This window comes from Anabrus simplex, chromosome 1 (assembly GCF_040414725.1).
Source record: "Anabrus simplex isolate iqAnaSimp1 chromosome 1, ASM4041472v1, whole genome shotgun sequence".
NCBI lineage: Eukaryota > Metazoa > Arthropoda > Insecta > Orthoptera > Tettigoniidae > Anabrus > Anabrus simplex.
This window is the reverse complement of record NC_090265.1, coordinates 1,800,224,444-1,800,244,083: the sequence shown is the minus strand read 5'-3', so window position 1 is coordinate 1,800,244,083 and position 19,640 is coordinate 1,800,224,444. Positions and strand designations below refer to the sequence as shown.

Below are 19,640 nucleotides of genomic sequence, written 5' to 3'. Positions count from 1 at the left end.
GTTCTGGGTGATTTCCGACAAAAGAGTAGCGTTACACTATAAATTGAGGATAATTATGTCCACCTTTTCAATACAAAAACAATGTGACGTCATTAACACATCACATATTTATTACCTTTCAAAGATTGGGACTGGTTTCGGCATTATTTGTATGCCATCATCAGCCATAGGAAACTTTGTGACAAGGCCCAAGTACAATATTAACACAACTTACAACATATATATATATAAAAATTGAACATATTCTTACATGACTATTAAAATTTGGTGTACACCATAAAACCTTAGATTAAAATTGGTAGCATATTTTATGCGACATATTATGACTTATCTCCTTTATACAATTATTTGACTAAAGTTAAAGCTTTTTGTCAGTTTTTATTAATATTACAAAATGTTAATTGAACATCCAGATAACAATTTTCAATCTTTAAAAACTTTTATAACTACTAGGCGTTAAAGATAATGGTGCATTTGTTTGGTCAAAAATACTAAATTGACATGCATTAAAATGAAATCGCCTACTGTCAGATTGGAAAACAGTGACCTATTTGTACTAGGTATGGGGATAAGTTACATTATAAATCTTTAGTAATTCTATATCTTGCATTAATATAGTTTGGTTATTTAATAACAAGTCGAATAAAATGATAAATTCGGCTGATATTTTAAACTTTAAAACATTAATTGTCTATTATAGAGGTCCCTTTTTCAGTGAAGATATATAGTGAGCAAAACAGTTCCTCTTAGAATTGATTACAGGTTCACTCTATTTTAGGTGGATTTTGGATTGAATAAATTTGTTATTTCGTAATATAATGTCGTTGAGCAATGTTCGTATATGTAATATTCCGTCTTTTATGCTAATGTTCTTAAAATGTAGATCGACTTGATAGAAGTGGATTGGTGAACCGAAATTTCTTGGACCATTACATTCGAGGTCTTTGAGGTTCTAGAAGTATCTCGATCCAAGACGGACCTAAGAAGAGAGAGATATATACTATGTATTAGCGTAAGAATAACCAAGTTTAATAGGCATTATTTTCGTTTAAGTAGAAACTCACCTTAAGCACTATGTTGTCGAGAATGAAGCTGGTGAGGAACTGTCTACCAGAAAGGCAGAAAGCAGACTACGAGTATTAGAAGAGGGGCGGAGCATGTTATGTAGGGGAAGGGGGATCGCGGTAATGCGAGGTAATTGTTCGGGAGGGCGTGGATTACGGAGGGGATGGTAGATGAGTATATTGCACACCATTTTGTGTACTGGTTGATTTATTGGTCTTTTTAGATTGTTGATCACTGAAATGAGCATATCAAACAATATCGTGGGTTTTTCGGATACCTCATTCAGATTATAATTCAGTTTAAAATACTGATCTAATGATATGAAACATTGTTCCATTATGTCAAGTAAGGGCCCCTTTTCCATTATTTCTACGACGTCAATATCATGGTTGATGTCATGAAAACTATGTTTATAGTCATTTATGTGTTGTCCTATAACTGAAAATCTCCTGTATTTAATGGCGTTGGAAATTCTAAGTTCCCATGGAGGGAATACACCCCAGCGTCAGTGGGTAGGGTCTGACACATCCCACTCTGAAGAGTCTATGTCAGACCTAAGACGAAACGCTGGTTAATAGAGCAAACGCCGGAAAAGCCATCCATCTAATTTTGATCTGATTTTTAATGGCGTTGATGTGCTCATTATATCTAACCTTAAAGGATCTCCCTGTTTGTCCAATGTATGTACTATTACAGCTGTTACAGTGAAATCTGTATTCGCCCGATTTATTGTATGGGTTTGGTGCGTTGACTAGTTTAGCGTTATGAAATATGTCAAGATTTCTGTTGTTGGTTTTAAAAGAGGTGTTGATCTTTTTCTTGAAACTTTTTGTGATTCTATAGACATTAGGATTAAATGTGAATGTTGAGTAAACTTTTGGTCTAGTTATTTCTTTTTGTAGGTTTGATTTCGGTCTGTGCTTGAACTTATAAATTATTCGTTCTATGAAACTACGATTACAGCCGTTATGGGCTGCAATGCTACGTATTGTTTTTAGTTCTCTATTTAAGTCTGATTTTGACATGGGAATGCTAAAAGCCCGGTGTATCATACTATTATAGGTTGCTCGCTTTTGGCTGGGTGGGTGTATGGAGTCCTTATGAATGGTTGTAGCGGTGTGCGTTTGTTTTCTATAGATCTTATATTTAAAGGAATGCGGGAGCCGAGTGATTGTTAAATCTAAGAAGTTAAGGGCTCTGTTGGCCTCGGATTCTATTGTAAACTTAATATCTGGATCAATATTATTAAGGTGTGCCAGGGTGGTAGGTGGGTCTGAAATGTGCTGGTCCATAACTATAAACGTATCATCAACAAATCTGGCCCACAAGAGAATGTTATTAAATTTCTGATCATCTTCTATTCTAGTATGTTCAAGGAAATCTAGATATATATCAGCCAAAATGCCAGACGCTGATGACCCCATGGCCAGTCCATCTTGTTTGTATATCACTTTGTCGAATGTAAAGTAATTGCTATTAACCAACAGTTTAAGGATGGTCATAAAATCTGCTATTTCTAATTGATTGAGTTTGCTGTGAGTACGTAAGTTTTTTGAAATTATTGGTAGTACTTTTTCTGGTTTTATGTTTGCATACATGTTGATGATAACAAATGAATGCATCGTATAATGGGGTTGCATTTTAAAGTTGTCTAGTTTTTTAACTAATTCTAGAGTGTTCATCACGGATTTGTTTGCTTGAAAAGTATAGTGTTTTCTTAGAACTGTTGTATAAATTGCGCTGTCTTGTAAAGAGGGCTCGGTCTAAAATTTACTATGGGACGTATAGGTACTCCTTCCTTATGGATTTTTGGTTGGGCTTTGACCGTGGGGAGATCATGAAGCGTGTGCACATAACGCAATTTTCTAGTGAACTACATAAATATTCAGTATATTGAAACAAATAAGTCCATAAAAGTGCTCAAAGTAGCGATGGGCAGTCTGAGACGAGGTCTCGAGTATTCTCCAGATTTCTCGAGACTAGCGCAGGTACTATTTCTCGCGAGAAATTTCGAGAGATCCTTGAGAGTGTTGTCCCCACATTGTGTGGCGAGCAGCGTGTTGTAGGCCTGCAGGTAGTCGGAGCTGAATGATGTATGTGTGAGAATGCGAATAGCCAACCACGGGCCTTCTTAAATTCGTAAATACGTGTCAACAAGCGACTAGGGCGTTCATTTCTACCCAGGTCTATTTTGATGCAGTATAACATCATTCTGGAATTGTATGCACTGGTAGGTACACGACGGCCACCTACATGGATACTAGAGGCATGAATTATTCGAACTAGTGACGAGGCACGAGTGGATTGTGTAATCTAAAATGCTTCAGTTTGCTCCAGTTTTTTCGACAGATAGGTGTACTTACAAATAGGTGTACATCGTTATCAGACCCTACATTCAATAACATGTGACCACTGCTTATGTTTACTAATATTTTGGTGACTAAGGAAATAATTTAATATTTAGTGCTTGACAATAATGTATTTTAGTGTACCATTTGCCACCGAGGTAGACACCTCATTTGCAAATAAAGAGATTTTGATTTGATTTTGAATTCCTTACAGTGTCATAGAGTATTCGGGGTACTTCAATATATGACGGTGCAATGTGAAATTGGGTCTAGTTGTACGTGATAACTTGAAGACAATGTCCGAAACGTAATGTAAGTTGTGGATGTCAGTTATTTTGAAGAGATGTCACATAGCTCAGCCCGCTGTGTTGCTTATTCAAAAGAAGTAAAATACGTTGGCAGAAATACTTCTGGGATGATCTGACACTTAAAAACACATAAATGAAGAACACCTCCGGCCCGGTCTGCATCACAAGAAGCTACCCTGCCGACATCCAGGTAGGTTTACATCCTAATAGCAGTTATATGGGTTATTCAGCTAAGAAATCCACCTGACATAACTCGTGAACAATTTAAGATACTGGCATTCTGTCTTCACTTTCGTTAATGGTATTAAGGAGCTCATAATCCAACATGCAGTGCTTTCCTAGGCTTTTGACAAAATGTATCGCCACACATATTTCCATATGAGAACTGCTGATGATAAATATCAAGCTTACACTCGTAGTTACTGGGACGTCGCACAGCTCGCTGTACACGAGAATCGGTCTCGAGAGTGTTGCCCATCACCCCTGCTGATAGAATATTGGAGCAAAGTCGGCCATTTTAGATTACACGTTCCACTCATGTGTAATGGGGGTTACATATGTAGCAAAGCACATCTTTCTCGTCTCAAGTTCGAATAATGTACGCCTCTGGTATCCAAGTAGGTGTACATCCTATCTACAGTTATTTACAAATTATGCATGGTTATTCAGCTAAGATATCCGCCACAAATAAGTCACGAAAAGTTTAAGATACTGACATACTGTTTTTACTTTCGTTAATGGTAGTATAGTATAGTAATAGTATTTATTTAAACATAACAGCCGATACATGTTTACACAGCCCCTTTCCATGCACAGACAACTAACAACAAAAGAAAAGAAGCACGAGACTCCTTGGGTATGCCATGAGGCCCGTCAGATACTCCGGAAACATGACACTCCCAAGTGAGGGTCACCACGGCAGTTATCCTCAGTCCCTCATGCCACGTCCATCACCTCCATTTAATATTAAGACACAAGATAAATAAGAAATAAACAAAATATAATAATATCAATAATATAAGCTAGCTACCTACTACTACTGTCCGGCTGCGCTATCACCTCCGGTGAGAAAAAGGCCACCCTCCCTGCGATGGCACAACCGGCCCTACCCATGGGGCCCAAAAGAGCACCCCCTCTACCTCTTCCAAATGACAGTGCAGTTCTCTCACCATTCCATTTAAGGCCGGCCACTTGGGGCTGAAACCCCTCTCGTCCTGTTCCTCTCCTCTCTCATTCCTCATCCCACATATATCTCCATCATTTTTTGGGGTAGGCCCGTCCTACCCCATCCTCTTACGAGCATGCCTTCCTCTCCCTTACCCATCCACTATACATAAATAGTGAGAAAACAGCACATGCCTTCATATCTACAACTAAGTATCCTCCTGCTACCATACTACAATTAATAATATGGGAAAAATAAAATAAAAATAATAATGAAGAAATAATAATCACAATTAACTATCATACAAATAAAATAATAATTGCATACTTACAATTCCATTCTTAAATAAATCCAATCTGGTCCTACTCTATCCTTAAATTCTACACGTATCAGTTATATCAGGTCATTGTTACAAAATCAACCAACATCAGGTTTCATCAACTATTAGCACATGACCTTGCCTGTCTATCTACTGTGTTCGCAATTCTTGTCCACTGTCCCACTCTGGCTGAATTCCAATACACTGTTAGTCAACAGTTTCACAATCACGATCCATAGGGCCTCCTACAGGTACAAAATCAAATAAGCTCCCTAACTTAACACATTACACTCACCTTCCTTTTTTCAATGACATAAACACACTTCCAAATTTTCAGCCTTTACACATCCACTTATTCTTCCTATGCCTCCTCCTCTCTCACCTTTCTCTCACACTCATTTTTAATGGCAACATAAGTACCTGTTCAACTCCCGCCCCATCTTCCCATTGCCTGATAATTCACCTCTTATAATATTTCTCTCATCCCCTTTTTCTAATAATTCACAATGTTTGGCACTCAATAGACAATTCCTTAACTTAACTCGTTTCTTTACAATTACCAATTAAATGAAAATCGTCGTTTACTACCCCACATAATACACATACCGTCTTATCTCTACCCTTTAGCCATCCCTTGTTCTTGCAGAGTTCCATCAACCACCATGGCATCCCACCCCTCTTTAGCCTATCAACATACCTAATATTTATCCCCGTTACTTTTAAGACTTTATTCAAAACACTGAGGGATATTCTTAGCCTACAGTAATTTCTTCTAATAATCTCTGCTTTTGCATATCTCTAATCCTCCTGGAGAGTACCTTCCATCCTCTTGCATCTGTCTTCGACCAAACCTCATCCCACATGTACCCCAAAACTATCTTCTTCAAATATCCTTTAATTTTTTCTAGCCAGCATCCCTTATACATGCTCTTCAGTTGTTGATTGTACGCGGCTTGCAACAATTTCCCGCCCTTTCCTCTTTTCAAAATCATCCAGTATTTAACTATTCTTTTCACACACTCAACTTCTGTATCTTCCCCACATAATAATTCCACCCCTGCATTAGCTGTGCACTGCGGGACTTACCAAAATTACAAATGATTCATCATAATTCCACTCTTTTCTCATCCAACCCCCATACTTCAGCCCCATACATTACCCTACCAAAAACGACCGACCTTAAAACTAACCTGAAGGTTTTATAACTGATACCTGGAAATTTAGCCAACAAGTTTTTGACTGAGGCTATGGCGGCCATACCTTTGCTTCTCACTCGACTTATTTGATGGTCCCAAGTCCCTTTTCTGTTAATGACTCCTAAATATTCCATCTTACTTGTTCCAACCTTTCTCCCTGCACGACCCATTTCCCAACCTCCTCTCTTCCTTTGTGTACCTGGGCTACTAGCACTTTCGATTTATTGCCGTTAATTTTCAAGGTCCATTTCTTTGTGAAATCCAACACCGCATTAAGTCCCTCTACATCCTCTAGACGTTAAAAGTCATCAATATCACATCATCAGCAAAAATCAATCCCGGTATCTCCAACACATTAATCACCGGAACGGCCCAATTGCATCCCCCATGTCCATCCAGATTATTGTTAATAAATAAAATAAACCATATTGGCGATAATTTACACCCTTGCTTATCGTCACCCAATTTTACACAGCATTTAACCACTTTATATATCACCTCCACTGCCCTTAATGTCTTTTCTGACACCCCCAACCTACCCAATTTCTCTAATAGAGCCCCTGTATTCACCTTATCAAACGCCTTTTCAAAGTCAATTGCCGCTACATACACCTTACCTCTTGACAAGCTCATATACTTCTCCAAAACCGTCTTCACTATCATTATATTGTCCACTGTTCTTTTCTTTTTTTCTAAACTTGCCTTGGTAATCTGACAATACTTCATTTCTTTCTGCCCATTAACTTAACCTGTTCGCTAACACCCCTGTATAAATTTTACTTAAGGAATCTAGCAGAGATATTCCCCTAAAATTATTCATACTGTTTTTACTACCCTTTCCTTTATATATTGGGCATACAATTCCTGTCTCCCACTCTCTAAGGTACTTCCCCTCATCAACTACGCCCGTCTCATTTTTGCTAATTTCCTTCCAAAACTTGTTACTGATACCATTGCAACCCCCCCGCCAACCTTCTTATCACTCCCAGTGTTTCTTCCCTTGTAATTTCCTTGTCTAGTGTGTAAATTGCCACTCTTCTATTCCTCCAAATTGCTTCATCCTCCATCTCACTCAAGCATACTTCCCCCTTCCCCCCGAGTAATTCCCTAAAGTAGCTAACCCACTGTACATCCTAAATACCAGTTTTCTCTAGATTCCGATCCCCTTAATTATTCTGTTTATCCTTCCCCAAACTTTTTCAGTGCTGTTCAACTTACATTCTTTATTTATGGCTTCAGTTTGTTCCTCTAGCCACGCCTTTGTTTTACCTCCCAAATTTTCTTTTTGTAATCTCTCCTTAACTTACAGAATACCTCTCTTTCTGCGCTCCCACCTTTTCTCCTATAATCTTCTAATGCTCTCAACACCCTCTTTCACATACCTTCACACTCTTTATTAAACCATTCTTCTCCCTCTTTCTTTTTTCTTCTTCCACCTTTATCCGTCTGCGCTATCATCTTTATTGGATGTATCAGCAATTCCAAGGCTTTATCGACATTATTCTCCTCTGACGCTCTTTCCCATCCATATTTCAGTAAGTGCACTTCTTCTTTAGCTACCCTATACCAATCCTTTTCCACTTTCTCTGTCCATTTGTACTTATTATACTCATTCCCTAGTTCGTCCTTCATCGTAACGTCTTTCCTTATATTCTTCTCCTCTCCCCTTTTTAACAGAACCCACACTGGGAAATGGTGTGATTCAATCCAGTTTCCTACTTCCATCCTTACAATATCCTCTTAACACTCCCTCCGAGCTTAAAACTATATCTATCACACTGCCTCCCTGCTCTGAAGCAAAGGTCAATTTCCCTGTAATGTCACCCTCCTTCCATCCATTCAGAATATACAAATTCCCCTCTGCGCACAACTCTAAGAGCTTCTCCCCATAACTGTTTATAATTTTATCCTCACTTCTACTTCTCACCATACACCTCCCTTCCTCCCTACTATATGCTGGGCTCTGTTCCCCTATTCTAGCGTTCCAATCTCCAAATAGCAGCATGTCCTCTTCTTCAAACTTCTCTCTTATCATATTAATCTCCACCAATAGTTCTTCAAAAAGATGCTTATTTGTGTATACGGAACTACTAGGATGGCAATATATGAACGCTAGATTTATTCTCTTCATCCTTCCCTCTACCCATCACATATTAAATCTCATCCATATAGCTTCTTGTATATCTGCCTCAATCTCTTCTATTAGTTCACTAATTTCTTCCTTAATTACTACTACCATTCCTCCTGGTGCACGTCCCTTATTCCTCTCCTTTCTTCTATATTTAACCACAAATCCCTTCCATGAAATCGCTTTCGCTGTTTCCAACCACGTCTCCAAAAGTGCCACAACGTCAAAACTTTCTAGTACTTCCCTCGCCTTCTTATTTCCTATTTTGTTTCTTAACCACTCAATATTCACACATCCTATTTTCCAATATAGTTGTAACTTATCCTCCCTCCCTTGTAAATTTCCTCCCTTATTCTTACTCCTTGTAGCTCTCGCCCCCTCATTCCCTGTTTCGATTCCTCCTTTTCTTAACATTCTTTGCCGTTCCATGCCCTCCGTATCCTCCGCCCCCTTGCACACTTTACCCCACAAGTCTTTTAGGCTCTCATTTCTTCCTTTGTTCACAACATCTTTACCTTTTTGTCGATCACTCTTCTTGTGTCCTTTCTTGCTCTCTAAACCACTACACACTGCACCCGCCGGTTCTTGCGGCTCACCCTCACTCACCCCTTCACTGCTCTGCTCTTCTGTATCCACACTGCACTGTCCACTTCCACATGGGTGGATCTCCACTCCTTCCTCCACTTCACCCCTAGTTGTTTCTGCTTCCTGCCTTCCGTCTTGCACTGCCATCACTCCCCCCTTGGAACTGACGTGTTAATCCATCTCTTTCAGCTTCGACACTGGGTGCTCTCTAACCCATCTCCCATTCGTCACCACTAGTCTCTGACCTCTTATGCGGGCTTTTAGCCCTTGCTGTCTCGCTCTCCAAAGATGCCTGTTCAGAATCTTCATATTTTCTCCACCTTTTCCCATGTCTCTTTTCACCCATACTTTTGGACCCTGCAAGTTGTTGCCGTTTCTTAACACAATTTCTGCCATTAGGGTAGAGAAAAACTGTACCCTAATTGGTCTCCGTCCTTTTGCTTTGCCCACTCTCTCCACATCGTCTATGTCCACTTCACTGAAATTTATCTTCATCCTCTCCCATATGACCTCTACCACCTTATAGATTAAATCAATCTTTCCTTCCTTCTCAGCTTCTTCCACACTATATATAAATATGGCTTTCTTCGTTCTTTCCTGCCTGTACCCTTCTGCTTCCTTCTTCATTATCATCACGTCCTCTTCCAGATATTTCATCTCCCCTCTTAATAACTCTATTTCTTTCTCATTGTTGCACGCTCTCTTGTTCAATTCCTCAGTCTTCGTTTCTAACCATTTCTTCATGTTCCTTATCTCCTTTCTCTGTTCTTCCATCATGTTCTTTATTTCTTGAATTACTTCCTTCACTCCCACCTTAAGTGCTGCCATATCCTCCGTGCTGAATTTGCCACTGGTATTTGGACCTGGGTTTAATTCCACCCCCCCCAATGACCAGAAGCACAGCTAACACTGCTGCTACCAGCACCGCTTTATCCCATTTTACCTCCTCTTTTCCTTTTGCCAGTCCATTCTTGGCCTCCTTCCTCTGCTACCTCCCAATCGCAGCCCGGTACTGCTCGATACTAATCATATTTACGGCACGCACTGTACAAAACGACCTCGCTGTTCGCTTACTTAAGCCAGACTGCCTACTTTTGTTCATGGTATTAAGGGGTTCATAGTTGAACATGCAGTACTTTTCCAGGCTTTTGACAAAATGTATTGGCTCACACGTTTTCATATGGAACGTTATTTCACGCAATAACTATCAATGATATACTATCAAGTATACAGTCGCAGTTACTGGTACGTTGCACAGCTTGCGCTACAGGAGGATCTGTTTTGAGATTCTCACAAGTCTTAAGCGTTGCCCATCACTAGCTTGAAGACATGTATTCAATTTAAAGTTTATATAACTTTAAACCTCATCGCGAGTGAATAAGACAGTGTCGCATTAGACATTCCATAACATTCTAAGCATTGGAACATATAAACATGCACAGTTTAGATCACTTTTCTATAGTGAATAAATCTTTTTCTTTGTGTGTAACACCTGTAATTATGTTAGAACTGTGTTTTCCATATGAATAATGGTTCCAGTATTAAGAACGGTGAAACACCATGTCCATTTTATGATATACAAATATGAGGTATTCTGAATACTCTAGTCAGTGTTTGCTATACCACACGGTCAACAAATTATCTAAAAATTAATTTAAAACACCACCTAATCATTACTTTATTTCTTGCCTTTTGACAGAATTCTAAAAACATTATCATATACCAGACATGTTTCGATCACTTAGTGGTCATCTTCAGCTGTCTTCAAATAGCCTAGATGAAACAATTTGAATAGTAAGTACATTAAAATCTTAAACTACTTTCCCATGGGAACTATTGCTTAAAGCGCTTGAAATTTTTTTTGGGGGGAGGGGTAATAAGAGGGGAGGTTTTAGCGATGTGGTGTGTAAAAAGATACCTAAATTGCAATTTGCATCTACGGTAATATTAAAAAACTTATTTTCTAATTGAATATATTAAAAAAATCTTAAAACATCTGTAATTTGTCACTTTTGTAAAAACACCAGGTGGCTTGTTCTTATGTTAAAATCGATGTTTATAACAGTCTTCAAGTTTATTATCGATTGTCTGTTGTGTTGATTACCTTCTTTGAAAGCTGCTTTTTATTTTTAGTACCAGGTTGTGATGAACTGTTAATTTACAATGGTCCTATGGTGAGTTTTCTGCCAAGTTGCGTGAAATGGTGGTTCTCAGATTTGGGCAGCTTGTTCCACGATCTTTCTGGAATGGTGTTTATACTCCGCCGCCTTGGGATTGTTTTCGTGTATAGTACGCAAAACTTTTCTTGATCTCAAGTTCCCATTCAGCACTATGGAGGTCAGGGATCAAGAAAAGTTTTGCGTACTAAACACGAAAACAGTCCCAAGGCGGCGGAGTATAAACACCATTCCAGAAAGATTGTGAGGCAAGCTGCCCAAATCTGAGAACTGCCATTTCCAAACCAAACCCCATGGCGCAACAGCCCCGCAGCACCATGGCCTACCAAGCAACCGCTGCTCAGCCCGAGGCCTACAGATTACGAGGTGTCGTTTTGTTAGCACGACGTTTCCTCCCCCCCCCCTCCACATGGCACTACAGCCCTTGAAGGGCCTTGGCCTACCAAGCGACCGCTGCTCAGCCCGAAGGCCTGCAGATTACGAGGTGTCGTGTGGTCAGCACGACGATTCCTCTCGGCCGTTATTCTTGGCTTTCTAGACCGGGGCCGCCATCTCACCGTCAGATAGCTCCTCAATTCTAATCACGTAGGCTGAGTGGACCTCGAACCAGCCCTCAGGTCCAGGTAAAAATCCCTGACCTGGCCGGGAATCGAACCCGGGGCCTCCGGGTAAGAGGCAGGCACGCTACCCCTACACCACGGGGCCGGCTCACGACGTTTCCTCCCGGCCATTATTCTTAGCTTTCTAGACGGGAGCCGCCATCTCACCATCAGATAGCTCCTCAATTGTAATCACGTAGGCTGAGTGGACCTCGAACCAGCCCTCGGATGCAGGTAAAAATCCCTGCCTGGCCGGGAATCGAACCCGGGACCTCTGGGTAAGAGGCAGACACGCTACCCCTACACCGCGGGGCCGGCGAACTGCCATTTCATGCACCTTAATAGAGAAGTCACCATAGGACCATTGTAAATTAACAGTTCAACACAACCTGCTACTAAAAATAAAAAGCAGCTTTCAAAGAACATAAATCAACACAACAGACAATCAACAAGATCAAGCCACCTAGTGTTTTTAGAAAAAGTGCCCAATTACTGACGTTTTACGATTTTTAAATATGTTCAATTAGAAAATAAGTTTTTTAATATTACTGTAGACGCTGAATAAACTTGAAAATATTTAAGTATTGTGAAGTGGACTGTATTGCCACGAGACTGGTTCTCTCGCAGGATGCAAGAAGGGTAAACTTTAGTAACTATATTAAACATTGTCATGTGAACAATCAATACATGCTGTATAGGTAGTTAATACACTGGTGCAGGACTAAGCTGCAAAATGCAGGGCTACGCTGCCACTAACACTCAAGCAAGCAAACATAACATCTCTGTCCCTCATGTCCAGAGCTACCCCCACTCACTCACCCTGTCCCTCACACCCCCCACACACGAGCTGCCAGGGGACATCCGGAGGGCATCTGGTAGCGCCAGAGAGAAGTGCATCACACCAAACCGAAGTGGTGCTACCTACAGGCTACTGACATATATACATTACTCTAATATTACACAGACGCGAATTGTAATTTAAGTACCTTTTTACACACCACATCACTAAAGTCCCCCCCTCTCATTCCGCCCTTCCCAAATTTCAAGCACTTTAAGCAATAGTTATAAGTTCCCATGGGAAAGTAATGTAAGATTTTGATGTACTTACTAATCAAATTGTTTCATCTAAGCTATTTAAAGACAGCTGAAGACGACCACTAAGAGGTCGAAACATGTCCTGTATATGATGTTTGTAGAATTCTGCCAAAAGGCAAGAAATGAAGTATTGAGTAGGTGGTGTTTAAATTCATTTGTTTAATAATTTGTTGATTGAATTCATCAATATGGTCAAGAAGTGGACAACTTGCAATACCACACGGTGATGCGTAAAAACCTGATGAGTGCGTATTTTTTAAAAATCATCTTATCTACCTGCTGCTATCTTGAGTCGATATGGGACGTGTCTACGAGGGATATTGAATGTGGTTTCAACGTGGGAAGTGGAACGGGGTGCCATGGGGACGACTTCACGACATCGACTGCCTATTACAAGATATTAGAATCATTCCATATTGACGGTTTTCACTTTACAATGGCAAAAAATGAAAGTATCCTCCTATTCAATACATCATATATTCCGTCATTAGACGGAGTAAACAAGTTCAGACATGTTTCGGCTCGTTCAGTGAAAAAAAAAAAAACTCCTGTTTCACTGAATTTTGTTGCAATAAGTTGTTTTTTGCTCTGCATATTGATGTAAATATTGTATATTTGTGCTATTTTGTTTCCGTCTAGGCTCTCTTTTGTTTGTTTTTTCATTTGCGCTTTCATTATGTTTTTTAGCATTTTTTCAACTCATATTATGTAAATTATTCCAACCCCCCTAATGACGGAATATATGATGTATTGAATAGGAGGATACTTTCATTTTTCGCCATTGTAAATCGACTGCCTATGGTATCAACTTGCTGTTCGCTGACCAGCATCTGTCTACATTCCGGTCCTGAGTTCCAGTGAATACAAGTGATTTGACGTGCATTTAAATCCATTTTTCAGAACAAGAGTGTAAAAATTTACCCGACTAATTTTCTTAGTGGAATGATAAAGTCGGTGATTATGTTGGCAGTTATACAGACAGATAATATAATGTTCATTGGAAACCAGATTGATTTTGATTTTGTGTTATTTTTAAGAGTGTTAAATTTCAATATTTTGAAAGAGTGTAGGAGAAATCTTCATCAACTTTGGAAGTGAAGAAATATTTATTTTGAAGTGAAAATAATATATATGTTAAAGTTATTTAGAAAGACTGTAGGAAGTAACTCTGATATTTGGAATTTTCAATTTTAAAAGAAACACTTTCATTTCAATTAATTTATGATGAATTGTTTTCAAACATCGAGACGAAAGACAATCATCTCATGAAATATTTTACTTTAATAATTTATCTACGATACAAATATTTCTAACAGGCACATCAGTTGAATTTTAAGCACAAATATTATTTCACTCTGCATATACCTCTCTGTACCTACTTCATAAGAACCATCCATGCCCCAATCCTCGATCATTTCCCAGTATATCTCAAGAAGGAATATATACCCAAATCGTGACTAATTACGGAATTGAATATTTAGAAACAAGCTAAAAACTATCCTACCATATGAGATAATTTCAATTCTTATAACCTCGATACATAACCCAAGCACCACGGCAACAATTGGTTATCATGTTATATCTGCCAACCCTTCCAATTTACCCAGGAACTTCCCAGTTTTTAACTCTTATTCCAATTTATTTTTACTTCTTCCGACTTTTGACTAATACAGGGTCTTTATTTATGCTTGGCAAGGACTTTCTCGCTAGACCTTGGCCGCCGATGACAGGCCGCTACCGCATGCGGTTTCCAGCACTTACTGCAGTTGCCGAGAGCGGAGCTCCGAGATAGTAGGTTGTTCAATGTAGCTACTGCGTACTGTATGTCATAGTGTATAGTGTTTTATTGTGATTGTGTATAATGCTGTAATGTATGTGAAATATTCATTACGTGAACGTGCATATGTGCACAGTACTTACATTAAGTGCGGAAAATTGTGCGCTAGGACAAGACAAAAGTTTTGAGGGAAATTTCCAGGGAGACCTCTTCCTATCAGAATTGATTATTTTCACCATGTTGGTTATTCCCGTCCGTATCGACTTTTATTCAAATTTCTATAAAATACTTTCCAGCCTTGTCAGTACTTTACATATTTTATTATACCTAATTCCCGTACATGTTTCGAGAGCCAATTACTCTCCTCCTCAGCGGTGCCAAAACATCAAGAGAGTAATTGGCTCTCGAAACATGTACGGGAATTAGGTATAATAAAATATGAAAAATATTGACAAGGTGGGAAAGTATTTTATTGAAATTTTCTTGAAATTTGAACTATTCCCATCAATTGGACAATAAAACAACTGGCCATGAGATTCAAACGTGCAGGTTCAATAAACAATAAAAATAGACGTAAAGGTCGTTATCTCCTTACTGAAGCGTGTTTGGTAAGAGGATCATAAGTAAAAATCTATGGCCCCCTCGTAGCCCAGATTTAACGGCATGTGATTTTTATTTGTGGGGAATGTTAAAAAATGTACTTTATGGGAACAACCCTCCCACACTAGATGAACTTAAAAGATAATATTAGAGTTACAATTGCATCCATCAGTGCTGAAGAACTTGGTGTGTGCGGCTGTGAGCTTGCATCCGGGATATAGTGGGTTCGAATCCCACTGTCGGCAGTCCTGAAGAAGGTTTTCCGTGGTTTCCCATTTCCACACCAGGCAAATACTGGGGCTGTACCTTAATTAAGGCCACAGCCACTTCATTCCAACTCCTTAGCCTTTCCTACTCCATCATCGCCATAAGACCTATCTATGTTGGTATGACGTAAAACCACTAGCAAAAAGGAAAAAAAAAAAAAAAAAAACGTATGGGACATATTGAATTGTTTTGTTTGAGGAGGTTTCGTGTATTTAAGTGCATAATTTTAATGAGCTGAATGTTTTCAAAGGGATTGTGTCGGCGACAGTTTCTGGTATTTTCTTTACTCATTATGGCCAAAAAATATAACAAACGTTATTTCCAAGTGTTCAAAGATACCTATAAATTTCCGTTCAATTTACCATCTGATAAAGGAAACTACGATATTTTCTCAAGTAATTAACGCCCTTGCATAATTTAGCATCCCAATATTTTTGGGTCCAAAGTAGAGAAAAAAAAGTTCACATATTTGACGCACCCACAACTTTGAACATCCACCACTCAGCTCTGGATGCGTTTCGAAATAAAGATATCAACTACTCAAGTAGCGGGTTTCCTATCGCAAAGCGGGCATTCCAAACACACGGCAACGTGCTGTTATTAAATGCAATAAAAACTTTCCAGTCTGTCAAACACACAGCAATCATAACACTATAAACATACCTGTGAAATACACACTAATATACAAAGAATGACTTGATTCATTCTGCAAGAACATCTCAGATTCTATCAAATAACTTAAAACATGCTTATATATGTACAGTATTGTTTATGTTGTGTAAACTTGTCAATGATAGAGTTTAGCGATAACATGAACCAGTAATGACAAAATAAAATAAATATACAAGTATTAATATAATGGAAAACTTACGTACTTTTCTAGACAGCCGATGTTAAGTCCGTTGTCACCAAACACTATTTCAGGACTGTGGTAATGGAGCGTTTGGACAAAGCACACTGCTCGTGGAGAGGGGAGGGGTAGCATGGGAGGGGCCTTGTGGAGCGTTGTGGACCTCTTCTACCGGATGATAGAGGCGAGTTCACTATACCGTGGAGGGGGTGATAAGGTTATCGACCTACTTCAGGTTATAATGTACTTTTATGTGCAATTTAAAGATTTTAGGTTAATAAAGTAGGGAATTGAAATAGAGATTAACTATTAAATGTTGTTATTAAGAAAAAGGGTAATTTAATGAGAAAGATATGTGAGTAGGGCGAAGAGGAAGGAATTTTTTAAATGTGTATGGTCATTTAGGTTAGTTACATTAGCATTTTTTGCAATGTAAATTTCTATTGCTTCCTTTATATTCAAAGATTTACTTTTATTTTCGATGTGTAAAATTTTTAGATCAGTGTTGATGTCTGTGAAATGGTGTGAACAGTCGTATATGTGCTCCCCGGAGGCTGAATGCCGATTATATCTGACCGCGTTTTTGTGTTCTTTGTATCTTCTGTGGAAATTACGTTTCGTTTGACCTATGTACGTGGCATTGCAGTTAGGTTCTTGACACTTGAGTTCATATACTCCTGACTTTGAGAATGGGTCCTTTTTGTTTAGGTTTCACTTGCTGATGTATCTCTGTAGTGTGTTATTCGTTCTAAAGGCTACTTTTAAACCTTGTTTCTTGAAAATATTAGCTACCTTGTGTGTTATTGTTAACGTAGTTGAGAACCACGTATTTTTCTATGTCGTGTGGTGGTTTCCCAGTGATTTTTCTTATGTTTATTTAATAGTTTATCTACTGTGTCTGGAGGTTGGTTGTTTTCTTTAATGATTTATGCCTCTTCACTGAAATCCATTCTGCTCATTGGTATGGAAATAGCCCTGTGTATCACTGTATTCAGTCCTGCAATTTTGTGTGTGTATGGGTGGTTCGACTCGGCAATAGTGTGCGACGTCCGAGCGGGCTTTTTGTACACTTTGTAAGATAGGTTGTCATTATTCCTGTTGATTGTGATGTCTAAATAGTTTATTTTCTTGTTAGTTTCTGACTCCAGTGTGAAACTGATGGACCTGTGTAGAGTTTAGTGTGTTTAATAACTGGTGTGTATTACTGATGTCATTATCATGTATGCACATGACGTCATCCACGTATCTTCTCCAGTGTAAGATTCCTTTTGAACGCTGACCCATTAAGATGATGTTTTCGAAGTTATTCAGAAAAATGTTTACTATTATACCTGATCATGGTGAGCCCATGGCTAACCCTTCCTTTTGGCAATAGCTTTTGTCGTTGAATCATTGACAAGTTTACACAACATAAACAATACTGTACATATATAAGCATGTTTTAAGTTATTTGATAGAATCTCAGATGTTCTTGTAGAATGGAACAAGTCATTCTTTGTATGTTAGTGTGTATTTCACAGGTTTGTTTATAGTGTTATGATTGCTGTGTGTTTGACAGACTGGAATTTTTTTATTGCATTTAACTAAGTCGACACTGGAAAATATGGCTTCATTCTTAACAAAAAAGTAAGTGCTGTTATTAGCCGTCAGGAAATCCCACTGCACTAGTTTTACGAGTGTTTCGGGTACGGGACATTCTGTGATCTCAAAATTGTTTGTCAGTCCACAGTATTGGAGTAATACTGGATCATACAAACTTGCGGTGATCAGTTACGCCGAAACATACGGGAATAGAGCAGCGAGCAGCAAGTACTGGTATTCAATGTCCAAATAAAACGTGCACTTTGAACAGCAAACAAGTCTCGCAGAGCATTTTGCGGACCAAATGCGGCAAGTTTCCGCAAGTAAAGGATTATCTGCTTAAATATATGATTTAGTTATGCAATGTTGGATAAGCCGTTTCTCACGAAATGCTGTATTTTAAAGAATGAGAAATATCCGCGGCACATGGAATTAATGTCTTGGATTTGAAGGTTAGGTGAGGCTTGATTAATTTTATGAAGAGAAATGGACTTTCTCTTCGCCGAAGAACAACATTATGCCGAAAAGTGGCAAATAATTCCAACCATTTTCATCGCTTTGTGTTTGAGAAGCGTAAAGCGAAGGAATATTTGATCTCCCTTATAGGAACCGCAGGTCAGATGTCAATCAGTTTCCATATACCAAATACAGTAGAGACAATACGCGACACTTCCGGATTTAGCCTTGTTAAAATGGGAGACAATTCGCAAGTGGTGTGACCTGGAAATTTGTGCTAAATTCAAATATCAATGGAAATGTATATACGGAAATGGTTAAATAAATTATGTCTAGAAGGAGTTACTAAGATATTAACTTCAAAGTTGCTAAAGCAATTCTGGATAAATGAATGAAGAATTATTTAACAGGTTATTATTTAAAGACTGAAATTAGACATATAATCAAGATGTGAAATGGAATGCTGTGAAAGGGCATGATCTTTCATTTATGCATTACTATATTAGCTTTAACATTCTTGCCTGAACTTTCACGGCTAGATTTCTCTTCTTTTCTAATTTAAAAGCATTGTTTCATCACATTAAAACACTTATCAACAAAAATATCGGCATATTCCTTACACACGATTCAATTCATTTACATTTAAGAGCTGGATAATTTTCCTTTTAACTTGAAGCCTACTAACAGAAAGAAAATCTATAAATTTAGCCTCAGAAACATTCAAACTTTCCCTATAAGCAATACATTAGGGTAAAACAAATTTTATCATCATCTTGTTTTAACAAAATATGTACATTTCTTAAATCACCCATATTTTCTTCAATCCTTGACAACGCATTATGGCATTCCAAATGGGGTAACTTGCAACACAACCAGCCACACACATATGCATATGTATTTTCCTGAATTAAATCAAACCCAAAGATCACACCTACAACAGCACATCGGTATTGAAGGTTATCTGCGGCACTGTACAATAAAATAAGCCAGTTAAAATATGGGTCGCGCAGATCAGAAGTTTAGGAAGTACAATAAAAATCTCTTCGTAAATCAGAGAATATATATGCAAACCCAATATTTACTTACATTTTCTTCTCACGAAGGATACAGAAGAAAGACCGCGA

The 19,640-nt window shown here is 38.6% G+C and overlaps 1 protein-coding gene across 1 annotated transcript in view; it reads right to left on the bottom strand.

Annotated features, from left to right (window-relative positions):
* Positions 1–263: 263 nt before the first annotated feature.
* Positions 264–19,640, bottom strand: part of AGO3 (Argonaute 3) — a 466,191-nt gene continuing 446,814 nt past the window's right edge. The window contains exon 17 of the mRNA XM_067138589.2: positions 264–979. Within this exon, the coding sequence (XP_066994690.2) occupies positions 953–979 (27 nt within the window). The 3' untranslated portion in view covers positions 264–952. The remainder of the gene's footprint in view (positions 980–19,640) is intronic.